The sequence below is a fragment of the Vipera ursinii genome (genome assembly GCF_947247035.1).
Source record: "Vipera ursinii genome assembly, chromosome: 2".
NCBI lineage: Eukaryota > Metazoa > Chordata > Lepidosauria > Squamata > Viperidae > Vipera > Vipera ursinii.
In genome coordinates this window covers 201,281,216-201,303,650 of record NC_139513.1, presented here as the reverse complement: position 1 = coordinate 201,303,650, position 22,435 = coordinate 201,281,216, and the positions used below count along the sequence as shown (strand labels likewise).

The following is a 22,435-nucleotide window of genomic DNA, read 5'->3' as shown; positions in this document are numbered from 1 at the left end:
GCCTTATCTGACCATCTCAAGAGAATGCAGTCAATCTGGTGAGATTCTTATAACACGGGTGGCTAGCAATAAGGCTTCTGTCTGAGACTATTCATGAGTGATTCTGCGTGCTTTGCCTGACACTCTTGTATCGATTGGGTCTCATTTTATTGGATGGCACTGATGCTGTTTTACTGAGATACGATGCTGGCAATTCTTTCCCAGCAGTTTTTAAATTTTTATACATTAATGAAACTGATAAAGATTTTTGAGTCATCATCAAATCTATATGACTACATAGAACTTTATGGGAGTTCTACATACCATTCTGGTTAGACTAAAATTGTTTCCTTTAAAAAAATAGAATTATTAGTATTAGGAAATTATCATCATCATCTTAGCCATTGTCTATCCTCTGCAGAATGAAGGCCTCTTCTGCATGTTTGCCACTGATATTGTCCTGAGCTTTGTTTTGCCAATTGGGCCCATAATACTTGCTGATGTTATCGATCCATCTTGTCTTAGATCTCTTTTGTGGACACTTTTTATCAAGTGAGATTCATTCAATAACTGCCTTGGTCCACCTGCCATCAATTCTTCCTATGTGACCAGTCCATTTCCATTTCAGTTCCTTTACTGTCTTGATGATATAGTATACTTTTGTTTGTTCTCTAATCTATGTGCAGGTCTTTCTATCTTGTCTTCTAATGCTGAGCATGTATCTATTACATATATTTTAGAATAATAATTAGGGTACCCTTGTTCAAAACTAACTATTAAAATATTTGAAAAATTGACAGATAGTTATGTAAAGAATAAAATCACAGTAAATTACAGGAAAAAACATTACCAGTAAATTCTACTGTTATAATAGTGTTATACTGAAATACTAATTTATGAGTATTGAAGTAATGGATTAAACAGGTATTTCTTTTCCCTGTAACTGACCTAGTTCCCATATATAAATGAATTGGTTGTCCATAAATCTGCACAGTTTCACACTTGAAATGGCTTTAGCAGTTTGAAGTGATATCCCAGACTCAGGACTCAGCCAGACTGCAAGGGTGAAGTAATGACTCAGATAAATGGACACATGTTTGTGCACCTAAGGATATTCCTGTTCTCTCTTCCAACTGAAAGAATGGAGAAAAGATCACAGAAAGTATGAGAATTCTTATTGCAAGCCCTAAGTACAAGATACAAAATTCCAACCAAGTTTGCTAACCTATTCCTATAATGAAATTAAAGTGTGGTTTAAATGGAATTTTTGAAGTCCTGTGCAAGCACCGAGAATATTATATCTTCATAAAAGAGACATAAGCATTGAGAAATGCAATTCAGCAAGATGAAGTTTTTGAAGGCATAAATACCAAATAGTATACTAGATTGGCAAAAGAAGGGGCTTTAATAAAGTATAATTGATTTTCCAATGTTGTATATCTTGTTCTTTGGTACATGTACATTTGATGTGTTACATCAAAAGGGGAAAAATAATTAGCATCAGGAAGGAAGGAAGGAAGGAAGGAAGGAAGGAAGGAAGGAAGGAAGGAAAAGGTATTCTGTGTATAGGCACTGGATGCATGATGAGAACAGTTTTTGAAACCTGAGAACTATGTATTCCTTTCCTATCATGACTCAAATTTATTATATAATATGTTTGCTGATAAATAATATATTAAAAGAAAGCTGTATAGAGTTAATATTTTGTAGGCCCAAAAAAGTATTTAAACTTTTTTTTTTTAGCAAGGGCACATTGAGAGTTATTTGACAGCATGTTGAAATCCTGAAATGGCTGCCATGGGAGACTTCCCTACTTACAAAATGGTTGCCATAGATAAGCATTGGTAATAACAAAGCACCCATTTATAAGATGATTGATTAGTGATGCTCTCTGCAATCTCAGTGGAGCGTTTGCAGCATTTAATGGCTTTGTTTCAAGTGCACATGACAACCAAGGCTGGTGATTTGTTCTGTAGTATGCTAAGTTTCCACTTAATTTCTTTTATAATTAAAATAATCTTTAGAAAATACTGAGTGGAAGAAATGATAGACACCATTCAAAATGCTAAACCAGAAGGGTACCATAAAGGCATGTCTGTTGTGTCTGTTGTGTATTTTTATTTTATTTTATTTGGCATTTGTTTGCAATACTGTTCTGCTTTGCATCGTTAGCATGGGTAGCTTCTGCTAGTTGTATCCTTCAACATCTTATCGGACATGTTCAAAATTTTATACAATGGTTTTAAAATAATTCCAAATATATGAGCAAAGAAATAATTGGAATTATATTCACAGCATTTTAAAGATCAACACGTCTATGAAGAAAATAGCAAAAATAATCCAATGAGATTATCCTGTTACAATCACCAGTTATTCACCAGTTATTTGCCATAAGTATAATTGCTCATCTCAAGTGTTTTCTGAAATCTCTCCAAATAACTATCCTTTTGTAACTGGCCAACTAAGGCATCTTTCAAAGCAATTGTGCAATGATGAAATGAACTTCTTAATAAGCCCTCCCCTTTTATAGAAACAGCTCATCCTGTATATAGCCCTCTTCCCTGTCTTGGCTCTTTAGGAAGGGTCTGTAACAACTCTCCACAGCCATCTCACCATAGCCAACTCGCTACAGCCAACTTGCTGTGGCCAACTCACCACAGCCAACTTGCCCTAGCACAGGGGTAGGCAACCTTGGCTGTTTTTCTTGGCTCAGGAATTCTGGGAGTTGAAGTCCACGAGTCATAAAAGAGCCAAGGTTGCCTACCCCTGCCCTAGCAAAACTCGCTATGGACAACTCGCCCCGGGGCAACTTGTTGCAAGGCAAGAATTGCACTAATATCAAAGAAATAGTACAACAGAATCATTAAAGAAAGGATGCCAAAGGAGGGACAAAATGAAACGTGAATGAGTTGTCCTGTGGTCAGTTGTCCTGTGCTGAGTTGGCTGTGACAAGTTGTCCCACATTCAGCTTTAGGAAAGACTGGAAAATGTAGAGGTTTATAATGTTATGTAATATATTTTCTAGATTGATGCTATGTTTTGCTATTTTGTAAGCTGCTCAGAGTCTATGGGAACTGAGCAATATCAAAACACTAAATAGCATGGATGATATTACCAAGTTTGATAATGACATATCAGCAAGAAAACCACCAAGCTCAGAGAGCACCAAGGAGTCCTCACTTCAGTCCTGAGAGTTACAAATATTCTCTTTTACCAAAAACACTAAATAACATTTTGCCTTCACTATATCTGATATGGTTTTAGAAATTGAATAGCTTTCTCAGATTCAGATGGTAAGAAAAGAGTCACTGTTTCCAACATGGTAATGGTGAAAACTCTCCCAATTATTCTATTCGTATATAAATAAAACAGAAACCTTAGACAATCTATAGGCTGACCAAGAATCTCTCAATTGCCTTCTGGCATCAGCCTTCAAAGAAATACCAGAACTACCACAAAAGGGCCTCTGTCCCAAGCAGGAAATGGAAAACTGTAAACCCAGGGGAGAGGTGGGTGAAACCAAACCTGTTAAGGGTATTAGCAGAAGAACAAGGGCAAAATTCTCTTGTCAAATTCTGACTGTCCCACCCTGATGTCACAGCAAAAAAAGATCTGGACAATCCAGTTAATATAGAAATACATAGTTCCTTGTGAACAATCACTTAAATATGAGCCAGCAGTATGCTGCAGCTGCCAAAAAAGCCAACACAGTCCTACGCTGCATTAATAAAGGGATTAACAATTAATCAGTGTTACGACTTACCTCCAGAAGTTGTGGGTGCTCTAACACTTGAGATTTTTTAGAAGAGAGGGTTTCCTGCTTGAGCAGGGGGTTGGACTAGAAGACCTCCAAGGTCCCTTGTAACTCCATTATTCTGTAAATTTCCCAGCACAGGGTTCAAGGTTCATATTTCAGGGTATCTGAGAGCCACTTTGATCCAATGGTTAAGGCATCAGGGTAGAAAGCAAGAGACCATGAGTTCAAGTCCTGCCTTAGCCATGAAAGCCAGATAGGTGTCCTTGAATCGCTCTCTCTCTCACCCAACATATACTCTACAGGGTGGTGGTGTGGAGAAATAGGAGGAGGAAAATGCATTGGATATGTTCTTGATATTTATAAAAACAATAAAAGTGGGATACATATAAATAAATTTTAGGCATGAAAAGTGCTTGCTTATTTTCAACACAACAGAATCAGCTTGCTTGCTTGAAATGCTGTAATTATTGACCTTAATAAGATCTTTGATAAAGTTTCTCATAGTGTCCTTATTAACAATAAGGTCAAACAAGTCAATAATTTGGTGGATCCTCTAATTGGTTCAAGGACTGTATTCAAATGACAGTTATTAATATTAAATTTACCTGGAGAGATATTTTGAGTGGAATAACACAGGGCTCAGTACTGACCTGACCATCATTCAACATTGTTATAAATTATATGGGGGCAAGACCAGTGAGGTAACCCCAAATTTGCACACAATGCAAAACTAGGAGGGGTAGCTAATTATATGGATAGAGAGGGGGGTAAAAAGAGTTAGATTAGAACAATGGATAGGAATTTTAACAGGAAGAAATGTAAAGTCATGCATTTAGACAAGAAATCTAAAAGAAGCATCTAAAAATGGAGAAAAATTGGCTAAAGAACAGCACATCTCAGAAGGATTTGGGTGTACTAGTAGTGGATCTCAAGGTCAAATGTCCCAACAATGTAGTGTAGTGCAAAGAAGGCCAAAAACATCTTGAGGAACATTAAGAGGACAATAGAGCTCACATTGTAGAACGCTTATATCCTGGTCCATCTGGAGTGTTGCATCAAGTTCTGCACACCTCAGTTTAAAAAGGACATTGATAAATTGAATACTTAATTTCATTTGTTCTAGAGCACAGATCCCCAACCTTTCGGGCACCAGGGAACGGTTTTGCAGAGAAAGGTTTTTCCACGGAACGGAGAGAGCATGGTTTTGAGTGCTGCCTGCATCCCATGGATGGGGCTTTGCTTGTTTGCGCGGACCGGTTGCTGGCATGCTGCGGCCCGGTACTAGTTCACGGACTGGGGGTTGGGGACCCCTGTTCTAGAGGGTAAGACTAATAGGATGCTATTTAAAGCATATAGATACAGATTAGACCTGAGAAAGAACTTCTTGACAGTGAGAGCTGTCAATTAGTGGAACAAATTATTGTATGGAATAGTTTCAAGTAGAGATTTTCAAACAGAGGCTAGATAGTTGATGGTGTTGAGCATGGGTGTCAAACTCGCTGCGTCATGTGACGTTCTGCGACATATCGCGACTTTTTTCACATTGCCGGAGCTGGGGTGTGCGCAACCTCCGTATGATGCAATTGGCCCAAGGGCTGACAGTTTGACACCCCTGTCGTAGAGAATTCTGCAATGTGCAGATCTAGTTTTGCTGCCTCAGTCAATCTCATATCATAGAATAATTTAAAAATAATTTAATAATTTAAAAAACCAATTAATAAAACAAATCAAATGCCACATATATGTATTTTAAAGCTGTCTTTAAATTATTAAAGCATGAAATTCTACTTGGAGAAAGTGCAATTAAGGTCAGAAAAGATGTGCGGAATTTCTCCAGGAGAATGATATAAATAGCAAACAGGAGGAATTGGTTACATTTACTGTATGCTAATTTTGCCTTCACCTTTTTGTGCAAGCTTTGTGGAATTTTAAGTGTCGTATTCCCTAATTGAAGATAACTGATAACGTTTTGTAAAAATGAAAAACAACATTTTCAAGTAGGTATGCCAAACCTAACAGAATATTTTGAGATTGTATATCTTATTGCTTCCGCTTTTCCTGAAGTAGTCTGTTAGTTTACTCACTGTCATACACATTATACAGTATACCTATAAAGCTAGGTGCATGCACAGCCAATTGCATTTTATTGGAGAGAAATATGTTCTTTGTTTTCAATGGACTTCTGTTATATCTAATGGGATGCTTCTTTCTTTCTTCCAATATTAAGACTTTAGAAGTGTGATCTTGAATTTGTGTCAATGGGCATACACTTGGAAAGTGCATTGTTAGTCTCTCCTAAATTGCTTAGGAGAAAAATATACTGACAGGAAAGCAATGGAAATAATGTCATGATTTCTATCACACCTGATGCCACACTTAAACTTTATTTCAATGCGTAAGAAGAACCCCTAGAAGTCCATTACATAACAGATGCCTGAATTGTTGTTATCTCACTAGGGTAAATTATATTGTAATTTTTCAAGTTGTTTTCTTCACATATTTTTGTTTTTAAATGGTTTGACAGCTTGATTGGCTTTTTCAAAAAAAATACAACTGCTAATTGTCATTTGAAATTAATAAATGCATTGGAATTCATAAGCAGCAAATAACAGAAACCATCCGTTACTTGAGGATTTAAACAGACGGGAGCTGTTATGTTTTGAGGAGCCAAACTTCTCAGTCTCCAGTATGAACAAAGAACTTTTTTTTCTTTTTTATCCCTCTTTACCGATTACATCTATGGTCTCCATGAATTATACTTAACTTTCAGACAATGATTAACTATCTCAGAATATTTATGTTTATGTTTTCATTGTTTTCTGGACAAATATATATATATATATATATATATATATATATATATATATATATATATATATATATACACATTCCTTCTACTTACCATTTTACCTGGAGGAGGAGAAGAAGAAATATGAAGGAATATTTCTTATTTTCAATGAGGTATATCGATTTTTATTGAAATATTGAAGCGTTGGTTTTCTTAGATATATGTCATTACTCTTAATAAAGAGATTAAATAGGATGGTATGACTCCATATTTTCTAAAGTTTGGCAAATGTTTAGATGGCAACTATAGTTCCTTCCAGAAATGTTACTACCATCTGCCATTTGCCTTTTGGCAAGCAATAAAACAGGCAGCGCACTTTAAGTAATTTCTTCCTGTTTTCTGTTTATCTCATTCCCATTTTCCTGGATGATGCCAAAAGCTTATTTTTCCCCCAGCTATAATGAACTACAGTGTGATATTCTGCCTATCTCAGAGCTTGGAACACTTTAGTGATATTAATACAATATTCTAAATGTGTCCTGGGAATTTTGGGGGAGGGGAGGATATCAAATTTCCTAATGAAGAATGTTGAATATCTCAGAAGCTTACTCACCATTTTGTGACATTTTGGCTATTCCTAATAAAAAAGCAAAAATTTTGGATTTTACAGCTGTGACTCCACTAAAACGTAAAATAATCCTATAAGAAACATAAACATAAATATTCTGAGATAGTTAATCATTGTCTGAAAGTTAAGTATAATTCATGGAGACCATAGATGTAATCGGTCAAGAGGGATAAAAAAGAAAAAAAAGTTCTTTGTTCATACTGGAGACTGAGAAGTTTGGCTCCTGAAAACATAACAGCTTCTTCCTAATGAAGAATGTTGAGTATCTCAGAAGCTTACTCACCATTTTGTGACATTTTGGCTATTCCTAATAAAAAAGCATAAATTTTGGATTTTACAGCTGTGACTCCACTAAAACTTAAAATAATCCTATAAGAAACACACCTTTGATTGATTAAAGTAGTAATATTCTGCCTTTGTACCTACATGGATCTTTATATTAGCTCATAACAAATGTTTGTATGATTTCTTCCTTTTTAGTGATGGATAATAAATTATATGTTGGGGGGCGTATTAGTTCTCATCTCTCATCCTTTTCCATCCACAATAGACCTCTTCTTCAAAGTATCCCAGAGGAGATCTTTACAAAAACTGGGGGAGGCATTCTTACTACACTGCCAGATCAAACAAAACAAAGCCCTCAGTTTTGCTATGTTGCTTTTCCTATAATGCTTATGAATCCTATTTTTGAAAAACTTTTCATTCCCAGAATGCAACATACCGGTATATTGGAAAGACTGAGATATATAGATCACTTTTTTCTTGCTTATAATTTTTATCTTGTGTATTTTTATATTTATACATTAATTGAGAAAAAAATCTCCATAAAACGTCTAAAGATCTTATGCAGGTCTAGTTGCATGAATAATATTTAATGTTCATTTATTGCAAAATTTTGGTGCTTATTTATACATTGATGCAATTAAATATTTCAGATATTTTAAAGAAATAGTCAGAACTGTATGATATAGGAAGGAGATCCATATATAGTTCATTCCATACTTTTGAGAAGGTATAAACTTATCTTTAACAAGTAGGCCAAATAAAATCCTCAAGCAATCCTAGTCTAGTCTGATTTTAAGTTAAAAATATATATGAAAAAAGAGAACAAGGTCTGTAGAACTGCTTGCCAACAATTATGGTTTGAAGAATTTTGAAATCCTAATTTCTTGTCTTCCTCTGAAAGCAAGACTTTACTATCTTATCAGTTTGGATTGAATGATGATAAAATATCAGGGTTTTTTATTGTGTTTATGAGTTTTGAAAAAGAATAATGAAATCTCTACTTCATTTGCTATTTAGTAAAAAGATTGCTTCTTTAAGAAGTAAAGCAGATAGTGCTTCAATTTAATTATGAGATTGTAACTCTACTCACAAATTTTCCTTAAATTGTGATTAAAAAGGATAATCACTTAAGAAGCTAAGAGTAATGATATTCTGCTAAGAAGAGATGTAAGCTTGCAATAATGAGTATTTTTCCTTTAAAACTCTTGAAAGACGGTTTCTAAATTGTGTTCCTCAAACTCGTGTAGCAATATTGTATACCAGTGACAATCTCATGTCATCTTTAAAGGATGTTCCTCATGCAGAACCCATGGCATTAATGGGCATGAGAATGAGTTACTCTCTCAGGTTTGCTGATGGTTTAGTCCAAACTGATTAAAAGCATTCCAGGCCATTAAGGCTATTTGACCATCCATTGAAGATGTACCATGGACTAGTCTCAAGCTATTATCTACTCCCAGACTAATACCTACTCCAGCACACCATCCTCGGAGCTCCATTTTGTTGGGATTCTGATTGAACTTACTAGCCCTCATCCTGCAGATTCTGGTCCTCTGATTGCATATAGTAGGCTGGATTCCCAGGAGGGAGGAGGTGCATTCCAGAGGAAAAAGAGACAGTCAATCCCCATATCTTGTGTGAGAGAAAGAGGATGAAGGATAATAGGTTTTCTGACAATATGCTATATACATAAGTAGAGTGCTTCAGTTTGGCAAGGTGTGGAAATATATATAAAAAAATCAACTTGGAAGAATCATTAACTTGCAAGTATCAGTCTTTTTTGGCTTTTGGGCCTGACAGATCCAGAATTTATATAGGACCATCTAAACCTGAGAAAAAGTAATAAAGCATGGTTAGAAATTACTTGGTAGCTTCACCAATGGCTTCATCCCAACATTAAACAGCAGAAGACCAATCTGACAATATTCTGTAGCTTAATAGTAATGGAGCCAACAGAATTTTCCCATTATCAGTTTCTATAACTACTTAAACTGTCCTTCCATTCTTATTTCATTTGTCTGCTATATTCTTGTTTCTTATTGATGTGTGACACTATAATATCCCAAGAGACATGTCAGTTATACATCAAGACACCCAGATATCTACACACGGATAATTCTTAAGTCAGCTGAAGCTTTATGTGTGTTCCACATGACTCGAGGAGGAAAAAAGTCTCTGAAATCAGATATTAAAGTTACTTTATACATATACATACACACATACCCACACACACACACACACACACACACATCCACATACTGAATCAGAGATTCATAGAAACTTAGATCTTAGCCTATGTTACCCAAGAGAACTACTTCTTCACTTTTTATAATATCATCTTTCAAACTTTTGCTATTTACAAATAATAAAAAATTACCAATAATTGAGAATAACATTGCTATATCTGAGATCACTAGTAATAAATTTCAATTATATTAAAACTTGTAACCTATTTTTTTTTCTTGTTTTCCTGTAATTTCATCAAACCACCATCTTATACACATGTCAGTTCACTGACATGTGTAGCTGCTTCTGATTCCTGCTTTTGTTTTTTTCAGGACCCACGGGCATGATACCAGTTTTGACAAAAGGAGTAAATTCATCCTCACGTAAGTCAAGTTGAATAGCTTGCCTCCCTAATGTTAATTCTACAGATTCAGGTTTTTCCTTAGCCTTTCTCTGCATCTTTATACTTTGGGTAGAGTTTTGACATATCATAGAAAAAAGTGCAACTGTATCCAGGATCTATATTTATGAGTTGATTTAGATCTCAACTGGAATTTAGTGTCTTTCTCATCTCTAAAGATGTCCCTAAATTATATGTTGTAGCAGCCAGTTACAAGTTGCACCTTGTTAGGTATTCATCTTTTCTTTGTTTTCCTTGACAATATACTTCCACTTTTGGCATGAGATGTTAATGCCTCTCATTTCCTCTAGTGTTGCATGTGTCTTCTAATAAAATAACAGTATTTAAAAAGAGCTGCTATTAGATTTAGATCTTTTCCTTGTGTAGCTTATATTGCCTCTGTTCAACGTCTTGGATTGTATTTGCCTTTTTTAAGCTTCCTTTGCACAGAAATTAATTACATTATTTACAGTGGGGCTACCTACATTTGGAATGTTTAAAACACAATCTTTGCAAAGGAGCCTTGGTGGAGCAGTGGGCTAATGCCTCCTTAAGTAACACCAGCTGCCTGCAATTAGTGCAGGTTCGAGTCCCACCAGGCTCAAGGTTGACTCAGCCTTCCATCCTTCCGAGGTAGGTAAAATGAGGACCCAGACTGTTGGGGGCAATAAGCTGACTTTGTAATAATGCCGCTGGGGGGAGGGGCAAAAACCCTAATAAGCAGGCATATACATAGAATGAAGGATATTGCTAAGCACATTGATTTGTGCTTTAGATTGTAAGCCGCCCTGAGTCTTCGGAGAAGGGCGGGATATAAATGGGATTTTTTTAAAAAAATGTCTGAAAGACAGTTTCCACTCCCTGACAGCCACCTTATATGCTCATATTGCATGATGCTGCTTGTCCTGTTCATCTGTCACTTTTGTAGGCACAGCAGAATAATGAATGCTGCATCCCTTCAGCTTTTCTGAGATTCTTTTGTCTAACACTGTTAGTTCTGGAGTGGTAGCATTCCGAAACTAGAGCAGAGCATGTGGCCTTCTGAATGCATGTTTTGAAATGTTACCGGATTTTGGCATGTGACTAGTTTTTGCATTTCATAAAGGACACCTTCTGTCTTGCTTGTCCTGTGGTTCAGTCTCCCGTATAAGACTGAAAAATTCAGTCACTCTTTATTTCTCTTTTCTTCAGCTGGTTATCAAATCTGGACTTTGTCAACTTGTCAAGTTAATTTCATCCATTCAGATTTTTGTACATAGATTTGAATTATCACTATAAAAGAAATGTCTGTGTATCAGCCGAGATCCATTTCAGATATGCAGTTCAATCTGAAAATGTGATTTCAGTGAATCACTTTTGAATCAAAGCTTTGAATACCCATAGTTTCTAATTATTTAAAGTTTATTGACATTACATGCAAAGTTAAATTTCTTCCATTCTTTAGTATTTTGCTCCCAATACAGATTTTTCCAAAAACAGTGCTGATCATGAATTCTTTGCAGATGTTGAGTCATCAAAACATCTGAATTTTCTTATCTGATGCAAGATAAATAATCTAGTCAGAAATTATATTTATTTCTCGTACTTTATACCAATGTAATAATAAAGTGGTCTTTCAGTTCAGTACAGTGATATCCTATCATAATCTTACAAATGGTTACAAGTATTTCCCTTAATTCTGCTAGTTTTCTGCAGGAATATTTTAAGATTAATTTTTGCTTTGATAAATTATTTCTGGTGTGATTAGGACCAGATGTAATTTCTTTGTAGTTCCCTGCTATTCAAAGCTGCTTTTTCAACCATTTTCCTCAAAGATTTTGACCTTCCTAGGAAGACAAACTTTAAATTCCACTTCAAATGGATAGGATTTTTCCATCTCTATTACCATGTTGCTTTCTGTGTATTGCAGAACTCATAGACAGGATTTCTGCCTCTACTGAAGGAACAAATACATCTTCTAGTAAGTATATAGTACTAGCAGTCTTCATGAACACAGCATACCTCTATTTGTTTCAGTAAATATACAAAATATATACTGATTCTTGGGATACAAAACTAATGGCAAAAAGAGTCAGATTTTTAAAACCCACCTTCCCCAACTAGTGTCTTTCAGATATATTTTTATTGCCACTCTCCCATCATCCAAAATATAGCCATAAAATGTCCATCACATCTTTTTTGGTAAACATTTTATTAATTTTCTAATTTTACAATCATAAATACTTAATAAACAAAGTGTTGTCTAGGTCCATTGGTAATTCAGTGCTACATATTAACTTTCTCAGTTCTAGTTCCAATATTACACTATCCAGTGCTTCTTTGATCCTCTCTTCTTCCGGTGGTATGCATTTATCCACACTGGGCAAATACAATTCTTGTTACATGTACAATTAAATATAGACAGCTTCATCGCATTTTTCTGGTATTATACATAATATCAATAATGTCAGTTTATAATATCTTTTCTAGCCAAAACATATCTCAATTACATTTGCATTTAAAATCCATTTGTTCCATCAGTATCCTGTTTTTCCCCATTTTTTTAAAAAAAAATTAATTTTCCATCAATGTTCAAAATATCTATCACTTATAATTTTTTCATAATATATTATATTTGGATAACCAAAAACTTCCCTTATTCAAACCCTTTTAGAATTTTCATATTTCCCATTTTATAACACAATATAATATTCTGGTTAGAAATCCTATCCTTCTAGTTATAATAATACTTTTATTTCTAACAGTTATCTATTTTCTTAATCATATTCAAACATCTGTTTAATAATATAATATCCAGTCTCTACCACTTATAGTTTTCTCATAGTAAATTATATTTGGGTAACCAAAAGTTTCCCTTATTCAGACCCTCTTGGCATTTTCATATTTCCCTTCTCATACCAAAATATAGTATTCTAGTTGCATAACCTATCATTCTAGTTATTTATTTATTTATTTATTTATTGATGGGATTTATATCCCGCCCTATCTCCTGAAGGACTCAGGGCGGCTCACAATAAAACATATAATAAGTACATAAATCAAGATAAAATGAAAATTGAGAACATCAGTGCAATAAAAAATTAGAGAATTTTAAAATGAATTAAAAATACTAAATATAAATTAATTAAAATGCCTGTCAGTCTAGGTCAGCTTGGTGGAACAGGTGTGTTTTGAGGCCGCGGCGAAAGGATTGGAGGTTTTGGGCTATCCGAAGCTCAGGGGGGAGCTGATTCCATAGGATTGGTGCTCCCACAGAGAAGGCCCTCCCCCTGGGGGTCGCCAGCCGACATTGCCTAGCTGACGGTACCCTTAGGAGGCCTTCTCTGTGTGAGCGTACTGGACGATGGGAATTTGTTCCCGGCAGCAGATGGTCCTGCAAGTATCCCGGACCTAAGCCATGTAGGGCTTTAAAGGTAAGTACCAGCACCTTAAATCTCACCCGGAGGGCAACTGGTAGCCAATGCAGCTCACGCAGGAGGGGTGTAATATGGGAGTATCGGGAAGCTCCCATCACAACCCGTGCAGCTGCATTCTGCACCAGCTGAAGCCTCCGGGTGGTCTTCAAGGGCAGCCCCATGTAGAGAGCATTACAGTAATCAATACGGGAGGTAACGAGTGCGTGGGTGACTGTACGTAGGGCATCTCGGTCCAAAAAGGGGCGCAATTGGTATATAAGACGAATCTGGGCAAATGCCCCCCTAGCCACGGTTCCAATGTGATCTTCAAAACTGAGTCGTGAATCTAGGAGGACGCCCAGATTGCGTGCTTTATCAATGGGAGGTAACATCTCTCCTCCTATAGTCAGAGATGGAACCTCTTGGACTAAACGAGATGACGGTATGTACAGCCACTCAGTCTTGGCCGGGTTGAGTCGAAGCCTGTTTTCTCCCATCCAAATCTGTACCGCTTCCAGACAACGGGACATCACATCAAGGGCATCACTGGGTTGGTTCGGGGTGGAGATGAATAGCTGGGTATCATCAGCATATTGATGATATTTCACCCCGAAGCTACGGATGATCTCTCCCAGCGGCTTCATATAGATGTTGAACAGGAGGGGCGAGAGCACCGAACCCTGAGGCACTCCACAATTAAGAGGCCTAGGGCTTGACCTCTGCCCTCCTGCCAACACCGTCTGCGAACGGTCCGAGAGGTAGGAGGAGAACCAACGCAGAACGGTGCCTCCCACTCCCAGCCCCTCAAGACGACGCAGTAAGATACCATGGTCGATGGTATCAAAAGCCGCTGATAGATCTAATAGGACCAGGACAGAAGAATAACCTCTATCTCGGGCCCTCCAGAGATCATTCACCATAAGCTTTGGAAATTCGACCGCCAATCCTGAGATGGCGTCAGGTAGCTTGGGTAGAACCGTTGCTGTGCAGCTTGGAGAGAGGTATACCAGAAGTAGGCCCAACTGACCACCAGGACCCCACCTTAAGAGGAGGGATTCACATCCGTCTATCTGAGGGGCAGTGGCCTCCCGCGGATGGAGGGTCTCTCTGATAACGATCGCCACGCCACATCCCCTACCCTGAGCTCGAGGTTGATGTAGCACACGGAAACCTGGAGGGGATAAATCAGTCAGAGGGACCCCTCCCTCTGGGCCCAGCCAGGTTTCCGTGATGCATGCCAGGTCTGCGCCTTCCTCCTCGATCAAGTCATGGATGAGGGGAGCTTTATTCACAACAGACCTGGCATTAAAATAGATCAGCCTGAGCTCAGGAGTCAGACCTCCCTCTTCCCCAGGGCAGCAAGCGGGAGCCAGAGGGTCAGAGCGCGCCACAGCAAGAAGATAGCGTGGGCGTGATCTCAGAATACGATATGACCCTCTGCTCCTCCATCTGCTGCCATTCCCAATTACTGTGGGGATCGGTATCCCTGTCCCATCCCCCTGGTTTACAAGACTCTCCTTGGCCCTCATATTGCCGCGACCATTGGCCAACTTAGGCTGAGACAGGTCCGGTGGGATCTTCCCCTCGATTTGCTGGGCCTGACCCTCCCCCCTCCCTAACCCTTCAAAAAATTTTAAAAGAAAACCCAAGAGCCTCTTCTTGGCGCCATGCCACCATGTTATAGTAATACTTTTATTTCTAACAATTATCTATTCTCTTAGGTATGTTCAAACATCTGTTTAATAATATAATGTCCCATCTAATGGGTCAAAACATCTATTTTCTTCAGTCTTACTCTGGCTTTCTTCCTTTGCCAGTCAATGCATTTGAGTCCTCAAGTAGTTCTTCCCCTATTTGTGTGTATATTGTCTGAAGTAAGAAAGACAATTTGATTAAAATATTTTTGGAAGAAAATATTTATATTCATTAAACAGCCTCCCTCCTTCTCCAATTTTCCACAATTCTCCTGACAGCTTTATCTTCCGTTCAATCAGCTCTTCTTCCTTATCCTCAAATGTGTTCTGAGATCTTGACAAGTAACATATCTTTTCCATTTTTGGTATTATTGCTTTGTCTTCTAATTCTTTGTTTGTCTGAGTCTGTCTGTTAATTCCTTCTGTTAGGTCCTCCATCTTTGGAACTGCTTTCTCTAATTTCCCTTCTATTTTCTGGGTTATTTGTTCCTTCTTTGTAGTCGTTTTCTGAATTTGTAAGTTTAGATTAGAAGCTTGTTCTTTTATCTCCTTTGCGTTATTTTTAGTCTCATCATGAGCTAAGACAATTATCTCTTGTATTGATTTCAACATAGAAAGAATTTCTTTCTGAGATTCATCAACATTTTCTTGTTGGTATGTGAAGCTGGGGGTTTTGGAGATAAATGTTAGAAATAGTTTTTTACTATTTAAGACTAAGTGTGGAACATCCATTTTGTTTTTGTATGTGGTCTTTATAGTCCAATCTATTTTGAGATTTAGAAAGTTTCAGTCAGTTTTCATTTGAACTCCAAATTATCCAGCCAGCCTGTCAGTCCATCCTTAGCCCTCCTTTAAGCAAATATAAGCAAAGTCCGGGTTTTTCTGTCCAATGAAAAACTTATCCTTTCTGTCCAGTGAGAAAAGAAACAATTAAAAGTTATTCATCAATCAAAAGTTTATAATCCAAAGTGTTCCATCATCTCAATCAGTCATGCCTGTTTCTTCAGGGGAATAGTTCCATGTCACAACTCTAAAAGTCAGCTAGCATTTATATTCATAATCTAAGCAGGCCAATTTCAAAATAGTTTATCACCTCTGTCACGCAGATAAGCAGCCCAAGAGGGTTTTTTTTTCCCTTCTCCAGCTGCAGTCTTCAAAAGTGAAGGTTTCCAAGGACACCCAAAGTCTTATCTGAGTCTGGGCTTCAGGCCAAATTTCCTTTAAGCATAATAGATTGTAGTGCCATGGTTCGCCACTAGATGTCGGTAACACTTTCTTCCATCTTCAAACTTACAATGTAAGTTTTTCAAGTCTCTTTTCTAAAAAAAGTCTCAAAAGCACTTTTAGTCCCCAATTTTTAAGGCTATGTATCTATATTGATTCCAAATTAATCTTATAATTTTCTCCATTTTCCCCCAAGCAGTTAATTTACTGCTTTTTTTCCTGAGGGAATGGGGCGGAAATTCCCTTTCCCTTTCTCATCAGGGAGGATTCTTTGCTTTGGGTGTTTTTTTCCAGAAAAAAGTCTTAAAGTTATAAAGAGAGGATAGAGTCTCACCCAGTTTCATCCACATTGCTCAAAAGTTGCTCATTAGTGCTTATTTCCCTCGGTTGTCAGCGGTTTCTGACTGGCTACATGAATGTAGCCAGTCTTTACCCTGCCGGTTTGGAGGGCTTCCTTGGATCAAACGGAAGGACCGCCACCCTTCCATGATCAACAAGGGTCCCCTCCTTCATCGCCTCTCTGGGGTGACTTGCAAGGTGAAGTCCTTTAGGGTCCCCAGCAAGGCGAAGTTGCAGGACATCTTCCTGTGTCCTACACCATGACGTCAAACCGGAAGTCCTCCATCACATCTTAAGGTAAAACCCATTACATCTGGGAGGCACAAGATATAGAAAGATTGCAAAAGAAATTACTTCCATAAAAAGAGAAAGCAGTTTGCTTCCTTTCTTTAAAAAATCTTTTTCCTTCCCCCTCCCTTTCCTTTCTAGAAAGGGTTTTTTAACTGTTTCATTGGGTTTTCTGCCAATACTTTAAAGCAGATTGTGGAAGCAGTAGTTACTAATATTTCTGACTCCAGAATGTGCAAATAATCCTAGCATTTAGATAATTAGATTTTTTTTTTACATAATTGGAATGGACAGAATAATCTCGTATTGGAAGAATGCCTATGTTGAAAAGTTGTGTTATTAAAAACATCGCTTCTTTATTGTAGCAAAGAATCATCAAATTATGAAAGTTCTAAGGACATTCTCTTCCATAACTATACTGTGCTATGTGTACTATATTATGCTTCAAGAAGGAGTTCTTCGCTCATACTAATGCGTTTTGTTAAATGACCTTTTTAACTTGCTTGGAGAATATTAATAGTAATGCTAGTAATACTAAGATGACGTTGCCACAGATAGATCATTAGATTTGGGCTGAGGAGGTTGTGGTTGATATCCAACATAATGCAACATACTGTGTAATCTTGGCCCAATCACAGGATTCAGTGAATAAGACTGTAGGGTCTACTATATCTGAAGGATTTATTCCTATTACCCCAATATTCTTAAGATTATGTTCTAAAGATTTTCTGCAAGGCACAGACTTCTTTGTAATGACTTTATCATGAATTAGGCATATGAATATGTAAATCAGATAAATGCATCGTAGTTAGGAATGATGGGTTGGCCTGGGGTCAGTTAAGCTAGGTTTTACATTAAAATAAATTTGAAGAGGTATTTTGGGGTAAAATAAAACTGAGCAGGAGATGAAAATTGGAATGATAAAAAAACAGAAGGTCTTTGGACAGTTGAAACAGTTGGAGAAGGAAAGTTTTTTTGGAAGGAATATTGCGTGAAATAAGGAAACTGGAAAATAGGCTAATGGAAATAATAATAAGACTTTGAAACTAGATGCATAATAAGATGAGTTCTTAATAAGATAGAGACATTGAGGAGCTTTCATTTCTATTTGAAAAATCCAGATTGCTACAAAAATGCTTTTAATGTAGATGTCTAGTTTTATCATTTTAAATGTATGCATGTTTTCAGGAAGATCTGAATGTATTTTCTTAGGAAAAATAAAGCTCAGAATAAGCTGAAGTTAGCAAAAGATAATAAAACATTTTCTTCAGGTATGTTCAAAATAAAAGGGAGAGAAAAGCAACATACCAGTTAGTTAGTATGGGTAGCTAATGATAACAAGGAAAAAATAGAACTACTCAACTCTTGTTTAGCCTAACTTTCTGATATATATATTTTACATGAAATTTGAAAGTAGTTGAAAAACTCTGATTCTAGCTCAAGCTCCAATATGATCATAGTCAACAAACATCTGTCAACTTTGATGGGTTCAAATATCCAAAGCCAGATACTGTAGATTCTAAGATTGGGGAAATCCTATCCTTTGGTTGATGTCTAGATGGACATGTGTTACATTGGGCAGGGTTTTAGTGGCCCATGATTCCAATTCTGTGATTTGTGCCAGATTACTCTCCTTAGTTTCTGCACATCATTGTAATAGAAGAAAGTAAAACTTATTATGATTCCCAACCCTAGGATAAAAGAGTTATAATAGCAAGAGCATTTTAACAATAGGAAATAAAAATAAAAATGTAGTCCCAAATTGAAAACAATGTGGAAGTGCCATGCGGTTAAAGAGACATGATCAAAATACCATTTTCAATGTTAGAATTGGGAACAAGGGATTATAGTGTGGAATGGATGAGGGAATGGATGGATGGGCATATGAATAAATTTTAATTCACCCCTCTACATTTCTCTCATGTTAGGATATGTCTAGCTTCTGTATCTGCCCCAACACGCATGCTGTGTTCTGATCCCTAAGATCATGGGGATCATAATTGCAGAAAATACAAATATGTTGTGATGTCTGATGTTACTCTGTAACAATTGTTGTGAAATAATATTGGTCTAAGAAGTGATACTGATTAAATAACAAAATAGGTTCCTTATATTTTAGAAAGGTATCTGTGTTGGCATGTATAGTATACAAATATTTTACTGGTAAAGTGCTCCAATACTGCGGCAAGCTTCAACCACAATTAAAATTTTTAGAGTAAAATAAAAGTAAAAATTACACAAATACTATAAAATCAGTATACTTCAAGATATGTTTATAATACCATGGAAACACCTTTAGAGATGCAAAACCTTATGCGTAGCAACCCCGCCATTTGACTTTACTTACAGGATTTACAACAAAGTATTTTCGTTGTTTCAGTCGTATAGTACCAAAGTGAAAGCAGGAAAATTGCTCTTTATTTCAAATAGTAGAGCAAAGGCAGGGCATTCTATTTTAATTTCCCAGTAAATGATTCATTTCTAATCTGTGTGTATTTTGAATTTGTTTTTCCATTGTATGGATTTTGTAATTATTAATTTATATTTTCTCTTCTCAATCCATGTAACCATAAACATATATACATCTGCTCCTTTATACATCTGATAAAGGTTTGTGTATATTGGTTTCTATCACAAGAGGTTTTCTCTTTTTCTGGCACCATGCTAATATAACCACTCTTCTGGAATTTCTATGTGACCTTGTAAGGTAGAACACATGTATAATTTATCAGTTTAGGGAAGTTATACTTCCTTGCTAGTTGGGCAGAATACATTTATTTCATTAGCAAGCAGCCTTTTTCTATAATAGAATTAGTGTAAAGAATATATCAGTCAGGCACTCTTCTTGGACATGCTGAAAGGCTTCAGTAGAAAAAAGTATATGTCAGCTGTCAGAGTCTAGCTAAGAGGTTGCTGGTAATCAATGGCCTCATGGGATTGATGGAGCCATCGTTCAAGTGGAAGACGGCCCTTCTTCCTGCTATGGGCTCAGATTCACATAGGCAAGAGGATGGGGGGGGGAGATAATTACCTCTGTAAAAATACCATCAGCTGTTTATGTTACACTACTGAAAAGGCCTAGAATAAATGATCAAAATCAAGAAAAACCAGAGAACCAAACTAGGTTGGTTTTTATCTCTTCAGAAATGAAACCTTTGTAATAGAATTCTGCTTAATCTGTTCTTCTGCATCAAGCTAATACAGACACATAATCCTTTATAAAGTTGTGACATTTTAAAATTTCATATTACATCTCATCAAAAAGCATTTATATCTTACAAGTTTAATGTATCATCAACTTATTTTTTTTCCCATCATGAATTTGCTGTATCTTGGAAATTCAACAGGTACATAAATCTGTGCATCTTTAATAAAATTAAAATTATGAAAAGCAAGAATTGTACATGCTAACAGTAGCATGGCAAGCATCTCTAATGAAAAATCTCTTAACTTTTTAAGAAACAAGTGCTGTCCTGCCTTCCACAATTGTTGCTTTGTGGTTGGTATTTTGTAACTATACATTATAAGAACCTTTTGGTGTATATGTGTATGTGTGTACATGTGTGTGCTTAAGAGCAACTAGATTTCTCATTCTGTTCTCCTATAAACACTACTTTTTTATCACTGTGTCCACTATGTGCCTTTTAGAAATTGCTGAGTAAATTCATTTACATTTAATCACATTAATAGATCAAAGGAAATGCCCAAACCATTTACAATCACTTAATTGCTACAAGAATAATTTGAGACTGTCTGCTGGGCTGTTCTTCCAAAATCATATATGAATTTTCCCCCAGAATCGTTTGTTATTACTTAGCAATTCTATTTGGCAAGATTTTAGATCTATCTCATCACCCTAATGTACAGGTTTGTGCTTCTCTTTGCCAGGAACTACGACTTCTCATTTCAAAGGCTATATAGACTTTCTAGCATCTTCATTCACATAAATAATGCACTTAGTTTCCCTTACAGAAGGATGCTGCCTGGGATTATTGAGCAGGGGGAGAGATGGAGGGCAAATGTAGACAAAACTGTGCATATAGTTACTACTATTAAGTAAACATCAAGTTATTCTCGAAATCATCTACTATTTTGGTATTGTACTGGTTGTTATAATCAAAAAAAATGTAGAGGATTAATTCTTTCCTTACCTACTTTTTCTTCCTTCCACACTTGGCAATTTCAAAATGCCTTTGTTCTTTTTTTTATGTGGTTGATATCATATATGGGATTTATTTATCCATTTGACGCGTTAAGCTAATCAAGCAGTGTTGCTGTGTTCATTAACTTAATGAACTTAATGTTCTTCTGCATTGTGTGCTTTATGGCAGTTTCAAAATATATTGTATTGATATCAAAAATGGGAAACTCTCCCAAGTTTGTTTCAACTTACAAATTGGAGTTTAATAAAAACAAATTCGCTAAGGCAGTCATGATTTGCTGTATGGCCAAAACTGTAGCATCCTGCTTCTTATCCACCTATAGAAATTGAATAGATGGTGGGTGGAAACCTTGGTGGTAGGCTATTTATCATCATTATATCCAGCACAACACATTGATTTAGGAAGACCACAGTAACATGCACCTTTTATCTTCCAGCAAAGAGGAATCTAGCAAGTTTGGGAAAACACCTCTCTTCTATTGTAACATCTAATATCTCTCACTTTCTTTTCCTTATCAAAATAGATAACTGTTTAATGACAAGTGCATGTGCTGTTCTATTATGCAGGAAATTTGGAATGTGATGGAATCTGATAACTGATGAGTGGCTGTATTATCTCTTAAAGAAAAAAATCCATATTAACTTGTCAGATGATATAAAAGGTCTTCGCTGGATTTTGATTACAGGGAAATGGTAGACAGAATTTAGCAGATATAACAAAATTTAGCATGGACCAAGAGAAGCATGTCAAGGGAGTTTCGCTAAAGTTGAGTTTAGAAACAAAGCTTTACTTTGTCTCAAAGATGCTTTTTCAAAAGACTGTTTTTTCCCTGAGGAGGAAGAAGAAGAAGAAGATGAAGGGCTAGGTTTAGGATAAGCATCTTATTCTTCCTCCTCAGTGAAAAAACAATCCAGTTGCCTTTTGAAAAAGCACCTTTGAGACAGTCTTGTTTCTGTGTATTTGTGTTCTTTGTGTGTGTTCTGTGTGCCTCTGTGCATCTGGAGTCATAATGGCAATGCAGTTCCAAGTCGGCACTCTTCTAGGATCAACCCTCACGAATTGCTGAGGGGAAAACAAACTATAATGCCAGAGTGAAGGCCTTTCTGTGCTCAGGGACTTCCAGTCTGGTTAGTCAAACCTTTATTACTATCACAGACCAACATAGGAAGGGTAAAATACAAACAGTAATTTTTAAAAACCAAAAGCAATATACAATATACAGTATAAAGACTGTATATTGTTTGTTTAGGTATTGTGCTTCGTCCTTAC

At 36.5% G+C, this 22,435-nt stretch overlaps 1 protein-coding gene across 4 annotated transcripts in view; it reads left to right on the top strand.

The window, feature by feature from the left end:
• NRG1 (neuregulin 1) overlaps positions 1 to 22,435 on the top strand; it is a gene marked incomplete at its 5' end in the record, with an annotated part of 171,406 nt that overhangs the window by 52,175 nt on the left and 96,796 nt on the right. For 2 of the 4 annotated variants that reach the window (XM_083353732.1, XM_083353733.1), the window contains 2 exons: positions 9,996 to 10,046; positions 11,973 to 12,023. In XM_083353732.1, the coding sequence (XP_083209858.1) occupies positions 9,996 to 10,046; positions 11,973 to 12,023 (102 nt within the window). The remainder of the gene's footprint in view (positions 1 to 9,995; positions 10,047 to 11,972; positions 12,024 to 22,435) is intronic. The other 2 variants (XM_083353735.1, XM_083353734.1) reach the window with 1 other exon arrangement.